This window comes from Stenella coeruleoalba (genome assembly GCF_951394435.1).
Source record: "Stenella coeruleoalba genome assembly, chromosome: 1".
NCBI classification, from domain to species: Eukaryota; Metazoa; Chordata; class Mammalia; order Artiodactyla; family Delphinidae; genus Stenella; species Stenella coeruleoalba.
The window spans coordinates 132,747,189-132,767,400 of NC_137169.1; the positions used below are offsets into that span (position 1 = coordinate 132,747,189).

The window sequence follows — 20,212 nt, forward strand, 5'->3', positions numbered from 1 at the left end:
ATTGGACAGCACTGCTTTACTGATTTTATGTTTAATGCTGTTTCTGGGTTCTTTCTACATTCTCTGGATGAAAAAATGTCTCAAAGTTCAGAGATACTTTATTAACATTTTCGGTAGGGGGTGAATTATTGACTTTTTTTTCCTAAAAATAGTTGTCTGATGATCAAAATTATTTCAGAAATTATTGTTATCAGCTGCTCTTAAAATGTTAATCATCGTACTATCACTTTTGTAGAAAGTTATAGGACTTGTGAAGTTCTGGAATCTGAAAACAGAGGTAGAAGAAATTAGAAAGAGTTACCACTTAAAGCCCTGACATTTAGATTACCAGGCTCAGTGGCCACTTCTGAGAAGGCACAGGTTTGTGCCAAACAGAGATTTAATACTGTAAACGTTCCTGTTTTTGTATTGTTAACAGGGCAAAGGTCTGCTAAGTACCACCTGCTTCTCAAACCAAAGCTTTATATCTGGTCTTTCTCAGACTACGCCATGGCTCACATAACTGCATATGTGCATTTTCTTAGTTCTTTCAATATCGTAGTTTAAAAATGCACTTGTCATAGACAAGCTGTAGTTGCATTCCGAAGCGAAAGACTGAAGAGTAATTTGGGGTGAAAGTGGCAAGAGGCCTATGAGATTGGAAGTTGCAAATGCATTAAAAAAAAAAAAAAAAAAATCAGGTCCCTTCTTACCCCAAAGCAGACAGCAGCAGATATCAATTGTTTCTTCTCGTTCTCTTTTTTGGCCCATTTCTCCTTTTCATTATTTTGATTTGGTGTGACGTCCGTACATGTCTAAGATATACAGCAGCTAAGTAAACACACAGCCTCACTTAAGGGAAGTTTCCATATAGGGCAGTGTGCTTTTTAAACTATATAAATATCAGATTAATTTGGGATTTGAGAAAAGCTAATGTTAGGATCTTATCCAAGATCCACACAGTTAATAGTTTTTTTTCTCTAAATTTGCAAGGCAAAAACGTAAAGAGAAAATGAAAAACTATGTTGACTCCTGAAAAAACATTGTTTTGCAAATGAGTTTAGCAAATTTAAATCATTTATATCTCTGCTTTTTTTTTTTTTTTGCGGTATGCTGGCCTCTCACTGTTGTGGCCTCTCGCGTTGCAGAGCACAGGCTCTGGACGCGCAGGCCCAGCGGCCGTGGCTCACGGGCCCAGCCGCTCTGCGGCATGTAGGATCCTCCCGGACCGGGGCACGAACCCGTGTCCCCTGCATCGGCAGGCGGACTCTCAACCACTGCACCACCAGGGAAGCCCTCTGCATGCATTTTTACTGAGGAGTTTGTGAATCGATCAGTCAATGAGCTAATTACTGAATCAATGATCAGTGGGCACTGAGTATCTTCCATGTCTAGAACTTTACTAGTTACTCCAAAAATTAAGTAGAATAAACCAAAATGGTCCAGTTATTGACCTTTTATTTGGAAGATAAGACAGACTCCCTTGGCAGGATTTCATAAAGGTGAAACTTGATCTGAGCCTTGAAAAATGAATAAAATCTAGGGAAAGAAAGGGCAGTTCTATGCAAGAGGAACAATTTGATCTCATAACAGGAGAAAAATAATATATCTCAGGAACAGTAAGAAAATCCAGCATTGAATGTTTCTGGTCAGTGGTGAGAAATGAGATTGGATGGGCAGCAAAAGGCCACATGGTGGAGAAGTTTTAGCCTTAGATATAGGAGTTTATCTTGAGTTGGGAGATTCCAGAGTTCATATATTTTGTGTGAGAAAGTCCATGTTCAGATGGTAGTCTAGGGAACCAATGAGAAACGGGACACGGGATCTGACCTATCAAGCTCTGGTCGAGAGGACCATGACAGTGGTGTGCTTGATGACGAGGCTGGTTGATGATCTTACAGAAATCAGTTTTTAAGGCAAATAAAGCATAGCTTTTAGTTGTGATTTTGAATCTCCAGCCTTTCTGTTTCTTTCCTTCTCAATAGATGACCATTTCTCCTGCTCTTTCACATCTCCCTTGCCCGGAGAAACTCTTCATAAATATTTGCCAAAAATAACTCATTGAAATGTCAATAGTTTTCAAATATACATCTCCATCAAAAATATCTGCCTACAATATCTGTTTATTTAGCTGTTGTATAGCATAGCACGATGCAAAATGCAATCCTGCTTTCCCCTTTCCCTTTATTTAAACTGTTTCTCCACCCTGATGCTCTCCACTTCATCCTTGCTAATCGACCCATTTTTTAAATCTGCTAAAAATTGCCACTTCACTTTGTTTCTTGATTCATTCCATCTAAAGGGTCTTGCACTTCTCTTTTGATAATTAATCGCCAATCATGGCCCACCTCATGTTTTACTTTTGGAGCATTATTTCATCAGATACGTAATTGGTGCCTCCTAGAGGACCAATGTCTTACCATCCCCTGTGTGGTTGAGATCAGTGCTCTGCATAGATGTATAATTTGCTGTTAACTTATTGGGTTGGCCAAAAAGTTTGTTCGGTTTTAAGTAAAAATAAAAGACACATTTTTCATTTTCACCAAGAACTTTATTGCACAATGGATTCACTAACCGAACGAACTTTTTGGCCAACACAGTACATTGAATTATTTGGTGACAACGTCCTGGTTTAGGCAACATGGCATGTCTCATCTGGGCTATAACTGCAGTCTCCTAATTCATCTGCTTGACTCCAATTCATCCTTCATTTGCTGCCCAGGTTATTTTGTACATTTGAGATTGGTATCCATCACCTCAGAATAAAATCCTAACCTTTCGTATTCAAGACTGTCCTCTATCACCTGGTTCTGGGCCATGCTTCTACACCCATCCCGCCTTTATCCTGCCAGGTACTCTGGTGATGCTGAATCATGGGCCCCCAATGGGTAGTATCAGGCTTTTGTTCAATGCTATTGCCGTAGGCTAGTATGTACTCCTTACTCCTCTAGTGATTCCTTTCTTTTTCTTTAAGATGAAAAATTTTAATATACATATATCATTTACACAGACACATATAGGTAATATGTATACAAGTACATAATGTGTATACACTCACATAATTAAGGAAATTAACCATAGTGTTTGTAAAACATATAGAATAGAAAAACTACGATGTTCAACAGAGGAGAATTAATTATAATAAGCACATGTTACAGAACACTATGCAGTTCTTAAAAATAATGGTCTTCAATAATAGAGAGTCTGGAAAACATTAAAGATATAGTTTTAGATTTTAAAAGCGGGTCACGGGAGAAGCTTTTTGGAGCTGTTATTGTTGCCTCAAGCAATTCCAAGCTACTCCTTGGATCCGATGCCGAAATGTAGACCAAACCTCAACCTTGCCATTGACAAAAACACAGCCTCGTCACTCTGCAACCCCACAAGGTAGGAATCACTGCCAGAAATGATCAAATAATGTGGGCAAACAAACCCTCTACCAAAGACCTGTTTCCTATAAAATTTGGGGCGATCATTTTAAATCACCACGTTGAAACTCATGTATTGCCTCTCTGGGCTCACATGACAGATAATACACAATTCTAATTTTTTCAGTGGGACTGTATGAAATTACATTTTGAAATGCTTCTGAACTTAAAATATGTGGAAAATGAAATATTAGCAAAGTGAGTGGACTGTGGAGTCTAAGTGTACGAACTCCAACAAATGGGAACATTAAGTGATATTTATTTGTGGAGGTACGTGGTTTCTAAACTTAAATCTATTTCAGCTTGTTCTACACGAAAGAACATTGGAAAATACCACCTGAATAAAGTCTGTACTTTTAGCAGCCCTGAAACGGTCAGAACTCTTGCTTCTTGTTACTCTAATCTGGCTTCTCCTTCTATTAAAGGTCAAAAGTTATAGAGAACATGCTTAGTAAGAGGTATTTTTTTTTGCCAAGAAAAAGCTCTGCAGATATTTTCAGATGTTTGAGGCAATGGGGCTTTTAAAACCTTGTCCTTAGTTCTTTGTGCATTGGTAGATACTTTCGCCAAAATTTAAGAGTTTTTAATATTCATGCATTCATTAGTGCAGCTGGCATTGTGTGCCCATCAAGGCGCTAGGTGTTGGGATCAGGCAGTGAGCAGAAAAAGACATGGAGTCCTTGAACTGTGACATCTGCAATCCAGGGGGAAAAGACAGAATTATTAATTATCATACAAATTAATGAGAATTCTATTTGGTGTGCTGAATTAGAGAAGCTGGTGCTATGAGAACATCTAAAAGGGGTTCTGACCCAGGTAAGGAGGTCAGGGAAGGCTTCCCTGAGGAAGTGACGATTGCACCGATCTGTGAATGATGAGTAAGAGCTAAAATTGCATTCTATGCAGAGGGCCTATGATGCCCAAAGGTCCTGTGGAACCAGCGGGCATGGCACCCACGGGGGAATAGAAGTAGGTCGGTGAGGCTGGCAGAGAGAGCTGGGGGACACGTGGTGGAGAATGGATGGAGTGGAAGAAGGGGGTCAAGCCCATGCAGGTGTTAGACTATATTAAGGATGATGCCTTTATCCTGATTGTTTGGGAAACCTGTCAGGGGTTTATAAGCAACAGGAGACAAGATCAGGTTTCTTGGTGGAGAGGCTTCCTAGAGTTAAAAAGCAGGGAACACACTGGAGGGGGGAAAAGTGAGTGAGGGTAGGTGAATTGAGAGTGTTGCGGTTGCCCGGGGAAGATGGTGGTACCTTTGATCAGGGTGGCGACAGAAAGCAGGCTGGAGAGAGACTTGAAGTAAAAATAGGACTTGGTGACAAATTGGATACGTGGCGTGACTCCTGGGTTCCTCTGTTGGCCAAAACCTGTCCAAGTTGAGGCTTGTGCAGACCTGACATATTTATTCTCCAAAGAAATCTCTTTCAGTGACCCTTCAGAATTTTTACTCTATAACTCTTGATGGAGCACCTGTTATGTATCGTTTTCGCTGCTGGTGACCCAGGAGTAGACTAGCTCAAGTCTCTCATGGAGCTTGTGCCCGTTGGTCCCAGAAAGTGGGGTGAAGGTGAAGTTCAGTGCAAGCACCAGGGAAACAGTTTAAACCAGGGGAGGTCAAGTTTTCTTCTGGCAAATCAGGATAAACGTTCTAAAAAGCGCTTTACACTTCCTAAAGCCCCTTACTACCTCACAGGAACCAGTGGGATAGGCAGGAAGGTGTGAATTAGGAGCCAGGGCAGATTAGGACTCCCAAGGTCACAAAGGTGTGAGAAGTCAGTACACGGGCTCAGGTTTTCCAAGACGAGTGTTCGCCCTCCTCTTTCATTTCAAAATGAAAACCATCATCAAGAAGGTTGAAAAAGCAGCCTGCTGGAGAAGAGGATTCCTTGTCTAAGTAGCTGGTTTGGAAAATAACAGATTCAAGGCCTCTCTCTCAACCAGGGAAAGAGCACACTTCGAGGTGAAGTCTAAGCCACAAAAGCGTGCTTCTTACCTTCATCATTAGCTGCAGTAACATAACCAGATTCTTTTTTTAAAAAAAAATATTCATTTGGCTACACCAGGTCTTAGTCGCGGTGCTCGGGATCGATCTCATTGCCGCGTGCAGGATCTTTTAGTTGCGGCATGCGGCATCTAGTTCCCTGACCAGGGATCAGACCCTGGCCCCCTACATTGGGAGCATGGAGTCTTAACTGCTGGACCACCAGGGAAGTCTCCAGATTCTTTATTGGCCAAATGAAGGCTGGCAAATCAGGGAAATTCTGATTTTGTTCTGATCCATCACAGAAGTGAACAGTTTCAGGCGTGGATCTTGGAAGCTCATGCCATTACCCTGCGGGGGCACTTGGAAGCAAGGGAAGTAAAAAGGCCTGCTTTCCTCTTTATTTGGTTTCTTTCTTCATTTGAGCAGCTTAGTTATGTGAATAATTCTGGTGCTTTGTCTCTTACATCATTTTACTTCTCATATTTAGCTGATCTTTAATACTCATGAAAGGCTTTAAAGCCAATGTTGCCGTATTTTCAGTAACAAGCTTGATTTTTACAAGGTTATATTAGAAAGGTTGATCTCAGGGTGGCTCTAAAGATGTGACCTGACCTCCTTTGACCTACGAAAGCATTAGAGATGGGAGTTGATCTTCCCTGCAGCTGTAATTTCTCAGTTCCGAGGATTGTCAATCCTCACTCAACAGGCCCATCAACTGACACCTCTTCTTCACCAGAGAGGAGGTATTTCACCTTGTATCTGCCATATTCAGTTACCAGAAAAACCCACCCCAACCCACATCTGGACCAAATATTCAATAACATTATTTATCAAAATAAATTTATTAAAAGTATTCAAAGACCACTTCAAAGTTTAGCTGCCATCAGGACAGTTTTGGCACTCGTAATGGACATTGTCGTTTTCTACACAACAGCACTCATTCTATTACACACACCAATTGACAATTCAAACAGACTGTTTCAGTTTTAGAGTTACATGAGACAACAGTACTGATGATCTGTAGTCATAGGAACTTCAATACCCTTGCACACAGTAAACGTGTTACCTAGTACTAAAGAAACTACAGCTAAACCACTGTGTGGTAACAAGGACTGATTTAGGGAAAAATGTACAGCCAGCTCACTAAGGCCACATAACCCCAGACCTATTGATTGTAAATGCTTCTGGACCAATAGTGTTACATAGTTATCTTTCAGTCTCAAGCTCCTGCTTTTCCAACATGAGACACGCCACGTTTAGACCACGCTTTCCCTGTGCTCCATCAGTTACGGAAGCTGTCCCAGTACCAGCTTCTCCTAGACGGCTACTGGCTTCCTGATTCACTACCCAACTCTGAATCAATAGTTCTGAGTGATGTTTCCTGAACACCCAGGCTGAATTCAAGGTCAGTCTTTTTTGGCAGGTGACAGCCTTTCCCCTTAGGAAAAAAATGAAATGTCCTCGTTTCTGGGTTCCCTTTTTCATCTCAGGTAGCATGGGGCTCAGTGGTGATCTGTGGCTTTTTACACAAGTCCTGGTAGAATTCTGACTCCAAGAAACGGGGATAAGAGTTGTTCTCCATCAAGCTGTACACCCTTTTCTGGGCAGTTGTAAAGCAGCCACTTGTAGCCTCTTGTATGTTTTGGGCAATCAGAGTTTTGGTTTGAAAGTCTATGTTGATCTGAAATAAAACATAAAAAGTGGTTTATTCCATATTCAGAGTTAAGAGATTAATCTACTTAATATTTGAAAACAACAACAAAACAACTATAATGTGTGATTAGCTTCACCGGCCAAGTCACTGGAGAAATGTAATTAACCTCCCTGAAAGTAGAAGTAGGGGAAGAACATTTACCCCACTCCCCTTTTAATTTGAGGTCTCTTCAATTCTTTCCGTTTCACTTTGGTGCTGAGAATGTTTAAAACATGCTAAAACGAGGAACTTTTTTATCTCCCCTTACCTCTTTTGGAGCTTCTTTTTCTATGAAATCAGTATATATTTTCTTTGCTTTTGAGGACAGCTTTTGGGGTGACTTGGTTTTTTTGAAGTCTTCACAGGCCAGCCAGAATTCAATATTTTCTTCACAGAATTCAGATTTTAAAAAAGCCCTGAATGCAGCAAGACCATCTGGGGAGGGGGGGTGGGGTGGGGGGAGAAAGAAAGCATGCATACAGTGAACTGAGTGACCAAATAACCCCTTCTGTTTTTTCCTAGAACTCCCACTCCCCTGGCCCCATATTTTATTATTTCTAAATGATAGCAATTTTCTACATTTCAGTCAACCTGTAACCCTCAGAATTTGGCTCTTTAAAGACTAAGATGCCAGTCAGCAAAACGCTTAAGTTGGCACACTACTACAAAAATATATAAATACTTAGCTTCGCTGTTAATTCAAATACTTATAGGGGAGCCATAAGTTCTCTGGGAATGACGTCTCTTGAAAACACTGTTTGCAATGGAAAACCTGACTCAACCTTAACAAAAAGCAACTGCCATTACAGTTTTGGGCTAATTTTTTTCCCACCTTGAGTGAAAAAGCCATGCATTTCCCTGGTTAATCACTGGGAAATAAAGGAGAAGAATACGCTTCATGTCATGGGGATTGTAAAGTAAAATTCCCCTTGAGCAAACTGCTCTCGCTGTGTGGACACAACGTTTCTAGAGTCTCCTGATACTTGAAATGGATCAAATTCAAGAGGTTAACTTACATTTACTGGCTAGCAGCTCATCAAATGCTTCTGACCACAGCTGGGCTTCCTCGGGAGAAGGCCTGCAAGAGAAGTTCTGCGTATTAGCTCAGGCACGTCAGTCAGAGGTTCCCTTTTCAGCTCAGCAGTGAGTTCATTCGCAAGTACAAGATTTTCAACTTACTTGGTGAAGGTTTGCTGTTTGCTTTTCTTGCTGGTTTTGGGCTTCCCAGGAGAGGAGGAATTTTGCAAGAAGTAGCTCAAACGGCTCTTCCAATCTTTCAATCTTAAAAAAAAGAAAAGAAAAAAAAGGATATTCACTTAGTGGCAACACTTGAAATCGCCAATGCAGCTGAAGGCGTTTTTACCAAATAAAGTTGCCCCCTGTGGCTACAGACAAACGAAATAAGACAAAACAACTCTTCCTGTCAGTCTTACACCTTTAACATTTAAACCCAGCACCTATATACTAAACACACTCGTTTCATCCACTCATCTGAACATAATTACTAGTTTTAAAACTAAGGGTAGAACTACCTACAATTATAGGGTATTTTTATGACTCTAGTCTGCATAGTTCAAAAAGCAGATGTTATTTCTGGCCCACAGAAGGCAGCAGTTTGTCTGCAACGTTAATTACAATTCTGAGACATTTCACACTTGATGAAACCCACAGTGGAACTGCCCTGAACCAGCCTGTGCTCACTTCCCTTCTACCCTTCGAGCTGGAAGCTCTGGACCACCCTAGAAGCTGTGCATAATGAATGTATGTGTGAGAGATGGCCCGTCCTCCTCCCCCAACTACAACACTCATTTTAAGAACATGATGCAGAACAATTATTTGTTCCACAGTCCTGAGTGGGTGAGATCTGCTGTTCAATTAAAAAAAAGAAAAGATTTTAAAAGAATATATTCGGAATCAGTAAAAAATATCTACATCGCAGCAGCCGTGTAAAGCTGATCAAAATTTACAATGCAACGTACGAATGCCGGGGACGCGCTTCGGCCGCAGGATTCCCTGAAGTCATTTTCGATGCAGGGGGACAAAAAGCCAACCAGCATCTACCACCGCCTCTGCATCAAGAATTTTCTGCAGTTTCTAAACTCTACCCGAGAGTCCTTCGCTCACGTCACAAAATAAATACCCACCCAGGTTTAAACCTTACTTAACAAATTAACCTTTTCCACATTTTTTTTTTCCTGCAGAGGTGCACGGTACCCAGTTCCAGGCGCAAATGTACCGCGTTTGCAGCCGCCCAGGACAGCTGGGTCTGCAGGGGTGGCGCAGGGGAGAGAAGAAAGCCTTACTCACAGGGTTCGCTTCATCTTCTCCCGCTTCTCCTCGCTCTTGGGGCCGGTGCCTGCGCTCTTGTCCATGGGTCCGCAGTCGTGCTGGACAGCCAGGAACATAGCACTAGGCATTATCGTTTTCTGACTGAGGCTACTGCTCCGGGTAGCGGGGCGGGCGGCGCCGTATTTATAAAAGAAGGAGACGCGGGGGCGGGGCCTGACGATGCCCCTCCCGCCTCCAGCGGACGCCGATTGGCCAGCTGCAGCCGGGCACGGGGGCGAGGTCAGCGCCCGTCTGCGCAGTCACGGCTGCCAGCGAAAGGTCTGGAAGCGAGGGAGCCGGTGACGTTTGCGGCCCCGGCGTCGTGCGCAGTCGGGCCAAACGCGGCGACAGGCTCGGGCCGGTGTGGGAGCTGAGAAGTTTCCCGCCGAGTGGTCGCCAGACACCTCTGCCGAGTTGTGGCGGCCGGGCGGGGTCGCAGGGCCGTGGAGGCAGGGAGCCAGGTCGGCCGCAGGCCCGGCCGGGGCGCTCGCCCTCCCCGTCCTTTTCTCCATCCTCTCCCCTCCCCCACGCTCTGACCCCAAAGCGAGCGACGATTGCCCAGCAGGTAAAGGTTGCTTGCTGGGATCCCGAACGCAATTACCTTATTTTGAATTAGGATGTGTTTCCCCCTTTTTGGAGCGCACGCCCTCTCCCCACGCCTCCTTTCTTGGTATGCAAACTGAGACCGTGGGGAGACCCTCATCCGTTCCTCTTTGCGACTCCGTTTAATTTGCGGAAGGAAACCGTGAATGGGAGGAAAGGTGACAGTCCAGAGGCAGGTGGTGTGAGTGATTTCGCGTTCTGCCTGGGCGTCTCGTAGCACGTTTGGGGATGAACGTTAGTCAGGGAAGGGACAGGAGAAAGTGCTTTCACTGGGTGTGCAGTTTTGATCACCAGCAGGCACGTGGCTGGGTCTGTCCGTGGGGTTGCAGACTGTCCCTCAGGAGTCCTTGGCTGCCTGTCCTTCCAGAACAGAAAGAGAAATCACAGACCTCCTTACGATGAGATAGAGGGAAACACCAAGACCTCGCAGCTGTCATACACCCGAATCAGTGTAAGAGTGCAAGGATGCAAGATTTCCTCCTGAGTCATTCTTAGTTGCCTTAGAATTTGCCAGAACATTTAATTGGCAAAAAGGAGAGGTGGCGGTGGAGGGAGGGAGAAGTTAACAGCTTGCTTGAATAAGTTTAGTCTATGAAGTCTTCAAAAATCATCTTGCTGTAGCACGAGTTAAACGGTTTGATTGGTAAGGACAAGTAGATAATCTCAACTCCAAAATGATTTGATATCAGATAACATGATTAGAACCGTACGGTGGAATATTCTAGTGGTTTTCCCTCAAGCGTCTAAGTAGACAGCGAGATTAACAGCAAGGTATTAGACTGCAAATATTCTCTCTCCTTTGCATTAGAACTGTTAAAAGAAAATGGGGACTAGTTTACCATATTCTTATGATGAGCTGCCAGTAGTTGGAGCTCCCAGTTTGACTTGGAGAGTAAAACCTGCAATTATTACTAAAGAGGACAGCCATGTACTCACTTATGGAAAGGAAAATCATTTAGATTTCAGTAATAAATACTTGAAAGCATGTTTGTGAAATGTAAGAATATAATTTTTCTCAAGCCTATGCACTTCATCTCTGAAAGAACTTTGCATATTTCCTACAGCTATTTTCACTTTCTGATGATTCAGTACTTATTTATTAACTATGTGTAATATGCAGACACTTGCTTTTTCTTGCTAATTTAAACCTCAATATGTTTTTCACTTAGAACCTTGGATGGTAGAATTCACTCATAGTGGAAAAGACAGGAGTTCTGACTCAGAGGCAGCAAGGAGAGAGAGCTGGGCTTGTGTCAGGATACGTAGTTAGAGTCTCAGCTTCACCAGTAAATGCTAAGTAACTGCTGGGGCAGTCGCATCCCACCTCCCTGAGCACCAGTTTCTCATCTCTATTAAGAGTAATGAATGTGTTTTTCTTGCCAGCCTCACTGTATATTATGGGAATCTTTCGTGAAAGGCCTTTGCAAATTTTAAAGTACTATACAAAAGTTTGTTTTTTCTTTAAAATTTGCATGTGCGTGGAAGAAGGAAATATCTGGAAGCATAGCTATTCAAGGTAGAAAAATCATTAAAGGATTAATTCAGGGTTTATTAGGTTATAAATGTGTAAGTACTAGTAAAATTCAAGATAACGTCACAGCTTTGTGGAGTATCAAGCTCGTAACAGATACTTTATAAATGTTCCCTGGGTAAAAAACAAATAAGAAAATAAGTAAACTGTTTAGGATTTGAACTTTTTTAGAGATCTTCAAGCCAGAAAAGTTTAATCATCTCAATACATTCATGACAGTGAATGTATGTCGTGAATGTATATGTATATCCATGTAAGTAGCTGGTTTAAATATAGACTATTCCAGATGTTTCTTGTAAGTTTTTAATATAACTATTTGCTTTTTTTGCAAACCATTTCCGAATGACAACTGAAGTTAAGGCAGGCAGACGTACATTTAAAGCGAAAACTGCAGTGTTGACTTCCCTTTTTTGCTGTTGTTGGGAGTGTCTTTTAGGTAAATGGGATTGCTTAATATGAAGATGACACATGCTTTCCATTTTGCGTTGGAGGCAGAAACAATGCAGTAGGATGTAAATACTGCACAGCAAAACCTCAGTTGAGAGTGGCTTGATGAACTACACATACATTTCCCATGTTGAGTCTACCGTGCCCTCTACTGGAGAGGCTGTCTGCTGAGCGCGTTAGTGGTGGAAGCTTGCAGGGTGGTCCTTGAACTTTTTGTATCTAAAAAAATTTAAGTTACAGAAGAAGGCAAACAAAAAATACAAGTTTTTAGTAACACCAAAAGGAGATTACCGAAAGCAAAAGTGTCCCCTGCCATACTTCTCTCTTCCGCACCCACTGTATGCTATTTATTAATAAGAACTATTATTATCTGAAAATATTTATACATAATAACTTTCATACTTGTGCTTTAGAAATTTAGGAAACAGGATATATGCTTTAAAAGAAAAGGATCATTCTGTGTATTACTCTGTGTTTTACTTTTTTGGTCAGTAAGATATCTTAGTTCCTAAATTTGTAAAAGCTGTAAACCTGTTGCTTACCTCATGAAATCTTAAATTGGTGAGAAGTTTAAAAAAAGGAAAAAAATTAGGAAATTAAGTGCCCTGTGTCAAACGGTGTGATGAGTAATTGGAAATAATGAAAACTTTTAGTATCCATATTGTTTAGTGTATTTGAGGAAGTGTGACACCTGTCTTCTCATTTTGTTTGTCTTTTTTGTCCTTTTTTTCTTTTTGGTCTTATTCTCATTTAACTTTAATTGGTGGAATATTCTTTTAACAGACGGAACATATGACCCCACAATGAATGAATTTATGATCCCACAGGATTATGTACTCTAGTCTTCACTCCTAATATGGTCTGAGATTTAAAATTCATAATTGCTCTTTCTCGTAGAAGGTAATTTTCATACCTAGGAGTTGTTAAGAGAGAATGTGTTTTTGTCAGGAATGAATCAGAGTTTCAACCAAATACTTGACATGTATTATAGAGGAGTTAACGATTTTACTAGTCCTTGTATTGGTAATTTCAGTAAGAGCACTTCCATGGCTCTGCCTTAAATTCACCCATCGTATGAAGTATGTCATACTTCGGATGCAGGCAGGGCCTACTTAAATTTAATAATTCCCTCTTAAATTTAATAATTCCCTCTTACTAAGTAAAGCACCTGGATTCTCTTTGGAAACTGACAACAGGAGGATTACAGATTTTTTTTTTTCTTCCCGAATAAAAATCCTAATGTATATTGAAATACCTCTAGTAGGTTCCTGTAGTTAAAGAACACTTAGTATGAAGTCTAGGTTTGGGGGAACATTTCCAGTATCTGCCTCTTGCCGCTCTCTTCTGTGACAGTGGGCCACATGGAATCTCAGGGGAGAGTAGGCGATTAGAAACACTTTCTGATGAAATAAGTTACATAGATGGCATATTACCTTATTAACTGCAGTAAAACTAGGGGTTTCTTTCCTGGCATTTGTTCTCCTGGGATTTTAATTTCTGTGCACAGAATTTTGTCAAATCATGAAAATGTCAAGTGTCTATTGATTACTGTTTTGAAATCTTGGGATATTGGCATCGTAATATACAAGATTTCAAAGGTCTATATGATATCAGTTGCAGAGAATCTTTTTTTTTTTTAAGTGTGAAGAAAGGCTTCTTTTCATCTAGTAAATAAGGAATCCATTTGTACTGGTATTTCCAGCTTGCTGACTCTTCTTATGTAGGGAGTATTAATTCATTTTAGACACTGGCTTTCAAAGGTCTTTGATCCATGGACTACTTCGCAACAACCTAAAACCTCATGGATTTTCTCTCCCAAACACATTTTTTTAAACCAACAAAAATTCCCAGATCTTAACCGAATTAACTGATAAAAGAGCAATGCTTTCAAGGAGATACCAGTAGGCCCTGACCCAACTGCCTCATTATAAATGTTCAAGTTCTCAATGCTGAGCTCACGTCCACAGCTTCAAAAGACACAGTACTTTTGCCTTTATTTTCATAAATTATCCTTAGCAGAGCAGGATGTTTGGAGGTTTTGTCCATAATTGGGATATTTGCCTTTAGTTCCCAGTTCCTGGCATTATTTTAGTTATGAGCCCAGGCAAATTGCTTAGCCTTCTCGTGCCTAGGCTTCATATCTTGAGGGTGGAAGTAATTATAGCAGCCTTCCTTTGCGAGGAAGTGAAAAGAAAACATTGCGGGGACTGCATGAGTGTCTGGGTTGATGATAGCTCATAGTGCCCAGACCCAGTGTTCAGCAGAACTTTGTAGTGGGACTAGTTTCTTCCAGAGGTCTCTTTTTCCCATTTTGTTGTTGCTTTCCTAGCACCCACTATTTGCTGCTACTCTTAGGGTGGCAGGTCTTCCATTCAGGTGGAAGGGTTGAATCAGAAGGCCCTGAGTATCTACCAGTCCGAGGAGTACCAGGGCAAGTTCTGGCTTGCTTCAGTGTAGGACACACTGTGTTAAGGATGGGGGTGGCCAGTGGAGGGCTCTTCTGTCTGTGGTCCTGTCCCTGGGAGGATGCATCTGCTCTCCACCAGGCTCTAGGCCCTGGACTCTGCCATCACTGCCTGCTGCCACTGCTTTCTGGGTGTCTGTTCATCCATGGGGTTCCCTGGTGCTCCCTTTTTGCTCTTCCAAATGCTCCATTGGGAACATCAGGGATGTAAGGTTACTTTTGGAAATGTTGTAAGTTCTTCCTGAAAAATGTTCTGGAAATGTCTAGCTCTTCACATGCTGACATTTCCATCTACTGATATTTTGAAAGAATTCTCCGCTATCTTCACTAGGTGAATTCTCTCTACATTAGATATTTGGTGAAAATTCATTTATTTTTCTCAGCGCAGTGTAGGAAGGATGTTAAGTTGCCTCTGGTGGTTCTCCCTGTTCCTCTCTAAGTACATTCCCCTCTCCCCCCTACCGTCCCCCTTTCTGATCATAGCGAAGCTTATTTGGAGACTTACAGACTTTCAGTGCTTCAATTATTTTATCTCTTTCAGTTAATGCAGTGTACATTTGGTTTCACATTCTTCAAGAGTTTTTAAATAAATTTTAAAATAAACCTAGTGAAGGTGAGCATAGTCACCTGGCCTAGCCAAGCCTAGATCAGCCGTGTTTAACCCAGCAACATGAGTCAGTTTCATCAAAACTGCTTTGAATTCATCTTATTAGAAGTCTTCATTTTCTGATATGTTTGTTTATATCTAGTTTCAAGGTTCTGCATCCATGTTGCCTTCTTCATGAACTGCAGACTGATCTCTCATCTTGAGTAATAATCTTTCTTAATCATTTAGAACTTGTTCCAGATGCAGTAGAATTTTAGGTTTATTTATTTATTTATTGGCTGTGTTGGGTCTTCGTTGCTGTGCGCGGGCTTTCTCTAGGTGCGGGGAGCGGGGGCTACTCTGCGTTGCAGCGCGAGGGCTTCTTATTGCGGTGGCTTCTCGTTGCAGAGCACGGGCTCTAGGCACTCGGGCTTCAGTAGTTGTGGCTTGTGGGCTCAGTAGTTGTGGCTCGCGGGCTCTAGAGCGCAGGCTCAGTAGTTGTGGTGCACGGGCTTAGTTGATCCGCGGCATGTGGGGTCTTCCAGGACCAGGGCTCGAACCCGTGTCCCATGCATTGGCAGGTGGATTCTTAACCACTGAGCCACAAGGGAAGCCCCCTAGGTTTTTTTTTTTTTCTGATTAATAAGTTTGCTCACTCTTCCTGTCCGTTCTTTAGCTTCTTGTGAAAGCAGTTATATACTTCCCCGAAGATGGGAATTGTCATCTGAAGCATCTTTTTAGTGCTGTCTGAAGTTGTTCTTTGATTTTCTGGTGCACTTTAAAGGCTGTTTTGTTTGTAGTTACTTATATTGCATGGGTTTTGCTGAATTTTTCAAAGACTGCATATTTCTTGAATGTCAACTTGTTCTAAATGCTTAGATATCTTTTTGCTAAGTTCTTTTGTAAAGGTCTGTATTTTAAGCCTAAGCAAGGAGTTGGAGATTCCACCTCCTTATTATTGGCCTCCAGTTTTTCTATTGCTGATAGTTTGTTCTTGAGTCTGGCCTCCATTAAAGTTGGTTCACGTCCTTCAAATTCCTTTTTTTTTTTTTTTTTTGCGGTACGCGGGCCTCTCACTGTCGTGGCCTCTCCCGTTGCGGAGCACAGGCTCCGGACGCGCAGGCTCAGCGGCCATGGCTCACGGGCCCAGCCGCTTCGTGGCATGTGGGATCCTCCCGGACCGGGGCACGAACCCGCATCCCCTGCATCGCCAGGCGGACTCTCAACCACTACTCCACCAGGGAAGCCCCAAATTCTTTTTGAATTAGGTTAAACTTGACAAAATTTTGATGTCTTTTCTCCAGAAGGGCAGGAACTTCAGTAGCTAGTTCTCTGTCTTTATTTGCGTAAGATAGGCTTTAATTATTAAAAATCTGACTGACTATAAATAACACCATCTCCCACAGTAATCCATGGGCTCTAGGTCTAGGTTAATGTTCCCTAGCAGGGCGGACGCTGGCTGGTACAGCGTGTCCAGAACCAGGGCAGCACAGAGCATCGTGGCCATGAGCAGACCCCCTAGGCTATTCTGAGCCAATGCAGGTTACCAGGACTCTGATGGCCGCACAGAGTGTAGACAACACCTGCAAGCGTGTGCCCGGAACCAGTCCTGTGTCTGGTAACTAGGGTAGACCTCAATGCAGGGGAAGTAGAGGGGACAAGTACAATAAATTATTGGCTAATACTTCTTTTTCTCTTGACTACCTTTTTATTCTGTGGCCCTGGAGGTCTTCCATTGCCCAAACAGGCCACAGAAGACTTCCTGCTCTCAGAGCCCCTGCACGTCAGGATGGCCTTGAGCATATGTGGGAAAGGATGGGGGACAGATTATGGAGGACACTAGAGAGGCTTCAACTTCACCAATTTCACCTTTGAAAAATAAGAAATAAATAATTGGAATTTTAAAAAGTTTTCACTCCTCAAGAATGTGCAGTCCAACTGTGACCAGAGAAAACATGATGTTTTCAAACTCTTGCAGGTGGTAAAACGTTTGATGATACAGAAGCCCTTCAGGGTGCTTCTGTTCAGAATGATCATCTCTGGAGGTATTAGATGTTGGATGCAGCTTTTCCTCCCAGAAGTTGACCCTTAGGCCGTGGGACATCCAAGCTTTGTCTGGCTCACTTAACAGCTCAGTCTTTTTGGCGATGAGCCTGCAGGTTGGCTGGGAGTTCACTGGCTTTGCCTGGGCTGGGCATTTCACCTGCCCTGGCTGGGCTCACTTATACGGCTTGGAGTAGGCTAGAGATTGGTCAGTCAGGCTCGGCGAGGCTGGTGGCTCTGCAGGTCTTGGCTGGATTTCTCCTGTGTCTTGAGCTCAGCGGATACAGGCTGGTATTGCTCAGTGCCTGGCTCTGCCCCTTGAATCTCTCATCCTTGTCTTGTAATCTGTGGTAAAACCTGGTCTGTCATTCCCATGGTAATGGCAGAGCACAAAACAGCCAGTGTTTTGGCTGTGAGAGCAGTTGTCCAATTTGCATTTTTAAAAATTCACCCTGACTGTGAGATGTCGGCATTTCATTTGGTGGCCTTTTCTCTTCTCGGAGACATGATCCTGAGGGAAACTGTAGGTTTTCCGGAATTGGGATATGGAGTAGAAGTTGATCTAGTCACCCATTTCTTCTCTTTCTGTGGCTTGGCTCACAGGTCACTGTGAAGTTGGGACGCGTGAGTTGGCAGAGATGAACTCTTACTGCAGTGGACACCAACCCAGAGACGGCTAAACGAGCATTCCCGAAGTCCTGCACTCCGCTGACCAGGTGAGGAGAAACTCCTCGCAGCATACACTGTCCAATGGGAATAACGACGGCTTGGGTGTCAAAGACACTGATTCAGCAGGACCAAATGCTGAGTAACTGCAGGATTCCAGGGAAGCCTCTTCATATTTGCAGGTCTTCATTTTTCTCTCTCTGAAGAGCAGGAAATATGTGAGTAAACTCCATATTTTGAATCTGGTGGGGCTCAAGCTGGTGTGAAAAGTTCATCTTTGGCAGGACTGAGACAGTTTTTTTCTAAGAGTGCTAATTTTTTTTTTTAACATATTGTAGAGTTTTCTTGAAAGAATAAATCAACATTTATGTCAAGGTACAAGGAATTATGCTCTGAGTCATTCTTTGTGCTGTCTTTCCAAAAGGTGATAAGCCTTTAATTCTTGTCCTGAAACACCCTGCTGCAGCTGAGAGCTACAGAATTTCAGTCAGCTTGTCAATTTGTTCTTTGTCTTCTCTTTTCCACCTCTGGGAGACCCTGGCTGTCCTGCCCCTTGGGGAACATCATGATCCCTTGGGCTGGTGGATGACTGTAGCAAACCTGAGGGACTTCTGGAGGGAGGTGTCTCTGCTTTGTGAGACTACCACCCGGGTGGAGCGTCTCCCTTTTTTTTTTAAACATTAAATACTTAATGTTTGTTTGTCATATAATATATAAACAGACCTTCTTAGCAGACTGTTTTTTATTTTCAGGAGAGAAGAACTTATGAACTTGATGAAAAGGTAAGAGTGTGTGTGTCAGTTGTTTTGGAGGAGGGTAGAGAAGTGGGCAGGTAATGGTGGCTATCAGATGTTAGAAAGCTTAGCAAAGACGTGAGTTTAAGCTGGTCAGGAGAACTTTCTCTGTGGGTCTCCCAGATCTAAGCCAGGGAATTTTTATAGGCATATCAAATTGACTTTCTGTTTGGGAAGAGGGTTTTCTTTCCACCTTCTTTGCAGCATCTGCTTGTTTATCCCTTAAATGCTGAAGTTCCTTAGATGTCTTCTGTTTTTGCTCTGCACATTCACGCTATGCAGTCACTCCCATAAACTCAGCTGTGGTCTGTGTGCTGATGAATGTCTCTGCTCGTCTCTCTCCTCATCTCAGACCTTTTTAGCTAATTGTCCATTAGCTTGATTCACCTAGATGACTCATAGGCGGTTCAAGTGAACTTGTTGAAAACAGCATTTCCCATTTCCTAAACCTGTTTCTTTGCCTTTGTTCTCTATCTCAGTTACCAAAGACAAATTGAGTTTATCTTTGAGTTCACCCTCTCCCAGTCTCATATCAAGTTTATCCTGCCTATTAATTTTACTTCTTAAATGTATCTTGAAACTATAAACTTCTCTTTACTCCATTTCCACTTTCCTGATTCTCTCTTCATCTCTCTTATGGATCCAGGCAAAACTTCTAAGTGATCTCTCACCTGCTAATTGATCCTCTCTAATGAATGATCCGTTTTCAGGCAGCGTGATTCTACTAAAACACTTGTCTGGTCATTATTGCTTTTCTGATTAAAACCGCTAATGGCTTGTCATTACCCTTAAGTTCCAGATTCCTTAAATTGCCCTACGAGATCCTTTCTGTCTGGCCCCTGAAAGCCTTTCGTGATCTTCTGTCACTGCTGCCTTGCTCTCTGTGCCCCTGCCTACTGAATATTTTGTAGTTCCTTCCACGTGCTATGCTTCCTCTTTCCTTTAGCCATTTGCTCATGTTGTTACCTCTACTTGGACCTTTTTCCATTCTTTCCACTCTTTATCTGACTTTCTTCTGTATGATTCATACTCTTCCAGGTATCGCTTAAGTGAACTTTCTTTGTGTACACCACCTACACACTTTTCTTCCCTCCACTGACATATCTGGATAAGGTGCTCCTCTTAAGTGCTGTCATAGCACCTGTTAATTTACTTACCGCAATGAATTGTAATTGCCTGGTTTCTTGTCACTGTTCATCACTAGACAATTTCTCTTTCTCCTCCCCCTTCTCTCTCCCTCCCCCTCCTTCTTCTTTTTAAAAATTATTATATCCTGGAACATAGAGAATCCTCAGTAAATATTTGCTGAGGGAATGGATGGGTGGACATATGAATGAGTGAATGAGTGAATGAATGCATGCATGGTAACTTTTCCAGGGCGTTTGACATTGTTACCAGTGTGACTTGTGCCAGAGGTTCATATGTTCTCCATATCTGTAATTAAATTCCTATTGTAACCTTATAAACTTTCCATACTAACATTGAACTTTGCAGTGTTTGTAAGTTTTCTATTCTTTCTGTTGGTATTTTTTCTGTGTGCAATTTATGAAATAATCTATTTGTTGGTTTTCTTAAAAATCTGACTTTTACCTATTGTAAATAGGTTTACAGGTTTAGAGGCTATTCATTTAAAACATTATGAACGTGTGAAAAATCTCAC

At 42.2% G+C, this 20,212-nt stretch overlaps 1 protein-coding gene and 1 long non-coding RNA gene across 4 annotated transcripts in view; one reads left to right on the top strand and one right to left on the bottom strand.

The window, feature by feature from the left end:
* LOC307186600 overlaps positions 1-20,212 on the top strand; it is a 429,363-nt gene that overhangs the window by 163,526 nt on the left and 245,625 nt on the right. For 2 of the 3 annotated variants that reach the window (XR_013828420.1, XR_013828421.1), the window contains exons 1-3: positions 9,655-9,983; positions 17,696-17,808; positions 18,511-18,540. This is a non-coding gene — a long non-coding RNA (uncharacterized lncRNA). Of the gene's footprint in view, positions 1-9,654; positions 9,984-17,695; positions 17,809-18,510; positions 18,541-20,212 lie in introns of those variants that run through there. The other variant, XR_013828419.1, reaches the window with a different exon arrangement.
* Positions 6,180-9,525, bottom strand: RGS2 (regulator of G protein signaling 2). The gene is made up of 5 exons (XM_079924126.1): positions 9,398-9,525; positions 8,270-8,371; positions 8,107-8,168; positions 7,359-7,525; positions 6,180-7,078 (listed from the first exon to the last, which is right to left on the bottom strand). The coding sequence occupies exons 1-5, from the start codon at positions 9,505-9,507 to the stop codon at positions 6,884-6,886; spliced, it is 636 nt and encodes a 211-aa protein (XP_079780252.1). The 5' UTR covers positions 9,508-9,525; the 3' UTR covers positions 6,180-6,883.

Excerpts from the sequence above, each read along its gene's own strand:
- RGS2 (XM_079924126.1), bottom strand. The coding sequence starts at position 9,507 with ATGCCTAGTGCTATGTTCCTGGCTGTCCAGCACGACTGCGGACCCATG. Across the intron at positions 8,372-9,397 it reads GAGAAGATGAAGCGAACCCT|ATTGAAAGATTGGAAGAGCC; the intron begins GTGAGTAAGGCT and ends CTTTTTTTTAAG. Across the intron at positions 7,526-8,106 it reads TGAGCTGCTAGCCAGTAAAT|ATGGTCTTGCTGCATTCAGG; the intron begins GTAAGTTAACCT and ends CCCCCTCCCCAG.